This window comes from Azolla caroliniana, unplaced genomic scaffold, assembly GCF_043228905.1.
Source record: "Azolla caroliniana isolate FFs.n. ecotype wild unplaced genomic scaffold, voAzoCaro1.0.p SCAF_2, whole genome shotgun sequence".
NCBI lineage: Eukaryota > Viridiplantae > Streptophyta > Polypodiopsida > Salviniales > Salviniaceae > Azolla > Azolla caroliniana.
In genome coordinates this window covers 3953606-3962631 of record NW_028230437.1, presented here as the reverse complement: position 1 = coordinate 3962631, position 9026 = coordinate 3953606, and the positions used below count along the sequence as shown (strand labels likewise).

Here is a 9026-nt window from a genome sequence, read left to right as displayed (position 1 = left end):
TAGGATTTATTTATTTATATTCTTTTTTTTTTCCTATTTAAAAAAGATAAAACTGCAAAAGAACGAAGTGGTGGGATATTTATTAATGTATTTATGTATATACATATATTATTATATATATACATAAGACCCAGAAAAACAAACAAATAAAATTTGCTTCTTTTTTTTTTTTAAAGGAAAAATTTAAAAACATGATTTTATTTATTTATTTATTTATTTATATTTGTTTCTCTAGTCCACTAATATATATATATACATATATATAATTTTAAGACTTGATTATTTTGTTTTTTTAAATAAATAATAATATTTGTATTAAATTTTTTTATTGTTTTTTTATTATTTGAACAAAATGCAGGATTTTGGGAAAAGGCAAGAATAAATAGATCATAGTATGAACCATACGTAACATACGCACATGCGCATTCGCGAATGTTTCAACCATTCGAGTCTGGTAAAACACCCTCGAAGTATGGTAAATACCATGCTTTTATATTTTCATTATTTATATTATAAGATAAAATTTTTTAAAGGTAAGAATGTTAAAGTAAAAAGTGTAAAAAAAAACAACACAAGAATGTTGTGATAACATACGTATTCGTATGAAAAAGAATGTTTGCCAATGCATTTGAATATGAAATAGATTTAGAAAATGAGACCATATGTATTTTCGGAAAAAACATAAAATAAAAAAATGAAAATGATGGGGGATTTTTAGTAATTGCTTTAAATTAGAAAATAGAATATAAAGCAAAACATCTCCCGAAAAAACAAAAATAAAAATAAAAAAACTGAAAATGCTGGGGTTTTTAATACATTTGTTTGCTTTTTTGGCTCATTATTATTGTTATTTAATAAATAAAATAAATAAATAAATAATTTTATTTTCTTACCGTTGCGATAAGGATTAGCTTCCATGGCCAGAAAGACATCTGCAGAAAAAGGAAGAGAACAATAGGAAGAAACAGATTATGGTTAGGGTTAGGGTTAGGGTTAGGGTTAGGGTTTCCTTTTCCTGCAGAGCAGAAGAGACCGCGAAGACGAAGAGTAGAGACAGAGAAAGAAGGCCTTCGCATACACAGGTTCTTCTGTAATCGCCCCCCCTCCCCCCTCTTTTGCTCTCTAACCTAGCTTTTTCAAAGCTTCTGTATCGCCATAGCTGACAGCTTCTATTCTAGCCGCAGCTTGTAATCAATTGATTAATTGGCCTCAACTTCTGTCGCCATTCGCTGATTCATCAAGTTTCTCTGTCGATCGCTCCCATCGCCACTAAAGCTTCTGTGATTTCCATAGCTACTTAAGCTCCTGTGAGTCTCCTTAGGGTTACTTTTAGGTTGTTTTCCTCAGAGAAGAAAGGAAAATTCGGTTCTTTTTTTATCTCATAGCAGAAAGATTCGATCGCCATAGCTTCTAATTAAGCTCCCTTTGTACCGATACAAGGAAATCCATGGTTACTACGCTGCTTCTCTCGCAGATCTCTGTTGTCTTCTGAAAAATCATTACAGAAGAACCTTTCATCATCGCCATTATCTTTTAAACCATGGGAGCTTGCTTCAGTAAACACTCTCAGACAAAAGTTGAGGATCTCGACACTCACCCTACTACTGCTGCTACTGCTGCTGTTGTAGAGGAGGAACCCTCTGATCTGAAGAATCAATGGCGATCTCCAAAACTAGATCTTACGAAGCAGCGGAATGAAACAATTCCTGCTTCTCCGGTGATTTATCCTTCTTCTTCTAAACCTAATTCTTCTTCTGTTTCTCTTTCTTCTTCCGGTCATGCTAGATGTGATCGCCAGAAACAAAGCTGCTATGGTGTCAACAGAAACAAAGCTTCTTCTCCCCTCAGACCCATGATGCGTACCGTTCCATCATCGCCAGATCAAAGAAAATCTCCGATCTCAAACACAGACGAAGACGAAAACACAGATGGCGATGATGACGAAGAAGAGGAGGAAGAAGAAGGAGAAGCAGAAGAGATAAAGGACTATAAATTCCCATCATTTGCAAGGAAGCAATGGCTTTCCCAACAAGCAGAAAGCTTGAAAAAATCATCGTCTTCATCTTCTCACACAGCCATGAAAGCAGAGATTCATCCTTCATTAAGACGTGGCTATGGCGGAGATGAAAACCTAATGTCATACCAGAACGGTCTGCCTTCTTCTTCTGCGACAAGAAATACTGTTACAGGAAAAAAGAATACGTCTTCTCCTCATACTGAGAAGAACTCAGAGCTAGTAAACAACTCCATAGCTCTTACTCCCAAGAAGAAGACCTTTCTTCCAACATCGTTACCATCTTCATCTGCAACAACCGAAGTAGTAGCATCGACTCAGAGATATTCTTCTCCTTCTTCTCCATTAAAACGAGTTCAGAGTGTTAGAGATAATCACCCTGGAAGCCCTCGCTTCTCAAAGAACTCGTCTCTCAGAGGATCTATAAGCCCTAACACAAAGCATCAAGAAGCCATTAAAGCTCGCCCATTACAATACAGTAATAACATAACCAAACAAAATGCTCCATCAGATCATCATCAACATTATCAAAATCCTCCTTCCTTGTCATCTTTCAGTGCTTCCCATAGAAGGCATCCTAGCAGAGAATTGGCTGAGCTAGCTCCACTGACAGAAGGATATATGAGAAAACCTTCACCGCCAAAGAAATCATCTCTTGTTGTTATACCACCACCACCATCATCATCGACATCATCATCATCATCTTCTGCTTCTGTTGGTCTAATGAAGAGACAAACTCAACAGAGTAAGGTATCATTAGGCCATGAATCCTTCACTTCCTCGTGTGCTGCACCCAGAAAAGGAACAATTACCACATCATCTATGGCTGGAATTGACCAGAATGATACTAACCAAAAATTCTTGAGAAAAAGAGAGAATTCACCTCTTCGAAGAACCACAAGTGCAGCCCGCATTGTTGATGGATCGATGGAAAACTCAATCAATTCTGAGATTGGCCATCTTGATTTGATCAAGGTAAGTCTTTCTGTCTGTCTTCTTTGTAAACCACGGTTTTGTGCCAAGACCAATTCATCTGTATGTATCTTCATGGATTTGTGTCTAATGCATATTTGTGTGTATTTGCATTGGTTTGTCTACAGCAATGTTTATGTGTATGTAAATCTATGATTGCTGTCAAGATCAATGCCTATTTGCATGAATTTCCTTGGATTTGTGTTTACATGGACGCTTATTTGTAAGCATTTCCATGCATTTGTGTCTTAATTCAGTGTATAATCATACGTTTTTCATGAATTTCTATTAAGATGTGGCCGTTTATATCAATCAATGCTATTTGTAAGCGTTTCCATGGTCTACATTATCGAGTTGTGTTAACAGCATATCTAGATTTGTATATGTATGTCCATTAATTTGTGACTAAATAAATCAGTGTTTTTTTATGTATTTTAAATGGATTTGTGTCTAAAATCAGAGTCTATTTTTGCGTGTATTCTCCATGGGTTTAGTCTAAAAATTCCATGCTTATTTGGATGCCTGTTGATCACATTGACATGGTATGATAATGTTCTACAAACAGGATAAAGAGATGGGAACAACTGGATTGAAGAAGTCATATAACAGGACACCTCTCAGAGAAATACAAGTCTCAGAGAGAGAGACTGCTAATGGAGTCCATGCAAGATCTAACAATTTACTAAAGCTCCAAGCATCATCAAAAGAGAAGTTTTTGGTCCCCATGTCCAAGACAAATGATGGAAATACCAAAGAAACCATGCCTACAAATCTACAGAATGATGATCCGAAGAGAGAGCATAGAGACGACGAAGGGAAATATATCCAAGAAAATGACTCGCTTGAGCTGAAAGCAGAGAAATTAGTGAAGGGTGGGAAATCCGTGCTGAGTGCGTTCAAAGCATTGGAAGAGTATCGATCGAAGAATCATCATCGCATGTTCACTGAATCCGAAACATTACAAAGCAAAGAAAAAGAAGATCATATTGATGATGATGATGATGATGATAATGATAATGATAATGATGAGAACACAAAGTATAGGAGGCAACAAAGTTATTCAACAATTATCGAGCCTCAAATTCAACAGCAAAAAATCCCAAATCATGATAAACAAAACCAACATCTACATCTACAGCAGAACCCAAATCACGCGCATCATCCGACACGAGATGCCGAAGCCGAAATGCGGAGGCTTTTCACTAAGAAAGAGAACGGGGTTCCAATGCAGTCTTCTTCACTATCAAGCAAAAGGTCTTCTTGCGAGCCTTTCGTGTTCCCCGACGTGCAATCCGGAGGTCTAACCATTCCGGCATCGGTCTCTAAAGCCTGCTCGATCCTCAAAGCTGTCGCCGACCTTAACATGGGAGGAGGATCTTCCACGTATTCTAAGGAAACGAGAGATGAAATCGAGAAGCCGAATCTGTCGAGTTTTCAATTCGAGTGATCCTCATCATCCATTCAATCATCTTTTTCTTCTTTTATGAGCCCTTAGCATATAGCAAGCAGCATAGCATGGCTTCAAATTTTTTCCAGCTTTGAAAATTTGAAGAATGTATGGATAGATGATACAAGGTGTAAGTTAAATCATTTCATATTGTCTAGTTAATCATTTCATTGACTAGTTGGATAGATGATTGTGAAGGTTACTGTATCATCATCATTAATATTAATGTATTGGATTGAAAACTTAGTGAAATTTGATTCAAAGTTATTAAAGATAAAGAGTGAGTGAGTTTACTTCATTCTCACATTGATCACACCCTTGGTGGGCATCCTCTTGTCCCATAAAAATGATCCAATCCTACAAAAGTTTCGACAATAATTTTCAATTATATACCTGCATGTTTTTACAGTAAAATCCGGTGAGTCTTTTGTAAGGTTTCCATATATATCATGCTTATCGACAAATGTCTTTCTTGAATCATTGTCAATGTCAGTGATTTTACCGCAAAAAAAAACACTGCATGACATGAATGGAGAACATGGTTCTGTTCCAATTGAATTATTGACATAAAAACATATAACCATATGACTGTGTTTTGATACCCATGTAGTGATTTTTAACCACGAACAAACATCCAATCCCTTCATGTGAAAGTTTCTATTCTATGTATACACAACGTTGTTCTCTAGACTGAGGAATTGCTTCGATCGAATCATTGGCATAGTAAACATGTTATCATGGATAGAATCTTGTAACATTGTCGCCTACAGTAAAAATCATTTTGACATAATCATTAAATCTTAGAGCCTTTGCAAAGACCGTGGTCTTCTTCATATATAGGTGTGGTCTTGATGTATAATGCTACCTCTTTAACAAGGATTTAAATTTATTTTTTTAAGGGTACACAAAGCTCGATCAAATGGTAATCACGTAATAACATAACGCGTACAAACCCATTAAAATCTTAATATTAAAGTTGGTCAATGTCGTTATAATAGAGATTTTCATATCTTTGTGCTGAATCTTCTTCTCCCACTCCATTAACTCACTAGCTTTGATAGCATTCAACACACATAACTTCATTGAATGAGGTCTTACCTCTTGTACTTTAAGCCTATGTAAGGCTCTCTCATTTCATGAATCCAAGTAACGTTATCACATTTTATCTCGCGTCCATATGAGTATGTACTCTTGTAATGTTATTACATTTTATCTTGATTCCGTAGGACTTCGTACCCTCACCGCGATTAAATGACATTGTGTGCACTGTTGAATGACTCGTAACTTGGGGGGAGCTAGACTTGAATAAGCGTTTATAGTTCAAATCAATAAATTGCGGAGGATATGTAATCCATCTAGAACTATTGATGAGAGTCACTTCTTAGCCAAGCTCTTAGATAGCACATTGTACTCTTTGCAAGGAGTTGCTTTTCCTTTACTGGCTGTTTAGTCATCATGATGAGGTAACCAACACTAGTTGTACGGTCATCACGGCCCTGTGCACGACAAGTTGTTTCTTTGTTTGGATTTTTATGCATAAAAAGAAAAAATGCAAGCACTCCGTTTCGAATTCCAACATAAAGTGGTACTACACCCATACCAATGTAAATGTGGGCATTTGTTCTGATATCAATGTGAGAAGGACATGGGCTTTTCAGCTAGGAATTGGTGGTTTGGCGGTTTGGTTTAGGCTTGAGCTTCCTCAATTGCTTTGAGCTCAATTTGGGATTGCTCAAACCGGTTAAGCCTAAACCGGCTACCAAGCCATTTAAGGCTAAACCGGTTTAGGCTTAATCGTTTTGGTTTGGACAAGGCCAAACCGGTGAAGCCGAAACCGAATCATTGCTGATCCCTATTTTCGGCCCCCCCTTCAGGCGCCAACCATGATCTTTATTTCCTTTAGCTACTATTAGCTAGCATTGGTGGTGTGTTCATTATTCATACCAATGAATGTGTGCTTTTTTTACCCATGAACCCTGGGTCACACACAACCTGCCCTACTTCAAATCATCACTTCAAAACAATTTGTAGTGAAACACTCAAGTGGGTGTTTTTTGCCATCTAATTATTACTATATATTTATATGTTGGTATGTTTAATCTCTGCTAAAACAGATCTTATTAGATGTGTCCATGGAAGGACAGTACAATGAATCTATCTCTGTATTGCAAATACAGTAAGAAATGCACAGGTCAAGCTAGAGTTTTAGTTTGTTCATGCCACATTTTGTAATGAACAGAGTGTTAACACTAGAAAGGGATCAAACAAGCTTGGAGAAATTAAGGTGGTTCATGACTTAATCCCCAAATACCAAATAGTTTAGCAAATGTTTTTCAAATTCTCACCATTGATCAAATAAAGCTTCCACCCATCAAGAACTAGCTTGGAGTAATTAAGGTGGTCCATGATGACTTAATTCCCCAAATCCCCAATATAATTTAGCAAAATTTCCATAGAAGCTCACCAATCTCTCAAACTTATGATGAAATGGTTAAATATGGATGTATGTATGCATGGTAATGGGGATGCATTCAAGCTATTGCTCCAAGCCAGCCACAAAGCTAAAAGACATAGAAAACAGCATGCCAACATGCATGAGAGGATTAGCAAGGAACAGATTTGCTGAGAAAACAAGCCTTTTCTTAGTACCACTTTGATTAGATATGTATGCCAAAAACCTGGTTTCTTTCTCTAAAGCAAAAGATTAAAAGCATTTGATGTTTTGTTTCTATGGAGTTGGGTCAAGAGTAATGGTTAATGTCGACCATGGATGTGCCCGAGAATGCATCGGTTCGTTTTGAACTATGTCATGTGTTTGTACGCCGAAGGCATGTGTTTCTCTAAAAACTTTGTGTTATGTACACATAACGTGGACGAGGGTAGATAGCTAATATTTACAAAACCTAAGTGAAGGGTATGTTTATTGATGTTAGAAAGGGGACTCATGTGATTGGATAGAGGGAATGATAGATGCATGTAGTGTTCAATGGATATATACTCATTTAGAGGAAAAACATATCCATTCAAGGGGCCTAGGAAGAAGTATAAATACGAGAGGCCTAGCTACCCTCATTAGACACATTACATTGCAAGACTCGTGGTGCGGGCAAGGCTTTCATCATGATGATCACATTACCACTTCTAAGGATACTAATCATCCGAATATCTGTCGGTACAAGAGGTTGGTGGTAGGCTGGCTATGTCTTGATCATAACTCAGGGGCGCTCTGGAGGATGGGGTCCTACTATCCAATCTATTCACAGTTTTTTTACTTTAATTTGGTCTTTTGATCACTAAGAGATTCTTAACAAAACTAGATGTTGAGGACAACAATTCCATGCTCAACAAGTTGGTACCAAAAGAAAGTGGTCAAAGTTTTCCTAGAAGGTGGTGTAAATGTGGTTGAAAAATGATCTAGATGAGTATTTGAAAAGTGGCCTAAAAGCAGGCTTAGAACGAGGTGATTAAAAAGTGGTTTAGAAGTGGCCTAAGAGAATGCCCAAAAAGTGCAATGTTGAATATGTCAAGAGTAAAGAAGGACTATTGTGCTTTGAGAATATGAGACATGAAGAGGTTGCTTCAAATGTTCTAACATATGTTGGCATCTTGAAAGCTTGCGTTACAACTGGAGTCAAAATATCCATGGCCATATTGAAAAGAAAATCTTGTTAGTACTATATTGATTGTTATATATGCTAATCTTAGTGCATTGGGCATGTGTTCCACAAGTTTCAATGTCAAGACAGACTTTCATGAACTATCCCTATTTTAGCTTATGCTAAACATGGCCATATTGAGGAAGCTAAAAAGAGGTTTTTGTGCAAATGTTGAATATGGCCTTATTCACCTTGTGCTAAACATGATGACCATGTTGCCAAAGTGATTGTAACATTACCACTCCTATAGTATATGTACATGGAAAATGTGGCTTATTAACTATAGTTTAATATTGATTTGACAAGCTTTTAGTTTGTAGTATAATGTCATGGACAACACTTATAGTGAAATATGTCAAGAATAAGAAAGATGTAGAAGGATCCAGTGCTTTACACAAATGAAGCTTGTTGGTCTTTCTCCACATGTTCTTACTTTTTTTTTTCAAAAGAACATATCCTTCCATTAGTTTTTAGAAAAGTCATAACAACAACATACAAAATATTTTTCCCAACTCATCTTTATAAGATGATGGTTTGAGGAAGGCAATCTATGTACTCCAAAGTAGAGAAAACTAGTCAACTAATCTGAAAGTTATTCTGTAGACACATTCCAAGCTATTCCAAGCTATCCTGTAGACACATTCCAAGCTACTTGCAGTCCCATATATCTTAAATAACTTGCATCTCCCAAGTCCACATGTTCTTACTTACATTTGGTTGAATCTTGAAAGCTTGTGAAAAAATGGCAAAAACATGAACCATTTTTTGAGATGTTTCATTTTGGGATAAGAACCATCATTCTTCTTGACAAAGAAGATTGGTGCACCTATTGGGCTTCTAGAATGTTGGATACATCCATTTGTCAAGTTCTCATAAATATCTCCTTGAAGGACCTCGAGCTATGATGGTGACAAATTCTAGATTAACCCCCATGAAA

At 36.6% G+C, this 9026-nt stretch overlaps 1 protein-coding gene across 1 annotated transcript in view; it reads left to right on the top strand.

Annotated features, from left to right (window-relative positions):
* The first annotated feature begins 1325 nt into the window (after positions 1 to 1325).
* The window catches only part of LOC147867130 (uncharacterized), a 93240-nt gene continuing 85539 nt past the window's right edge, over positions 1326 to 9026 (top strand). The window contains exons 1-2 of the mRNA XM_087314914.1: positions 1326 to 2989; positions 3552 to 4435. Coding sequence (XP_087171040.1) covers positions 1541 to 2989; positions 3552 to 4433 — 2331 coding nt within the window. The 5' untranslated portion in view covers positions 1326 to 1540 and the 3' untranslated portion in view covers positions 4434 to 4435. The remainder of the gene's footprint in view (positions 2990 to 3551; positions 4436 to 9026) is intronic.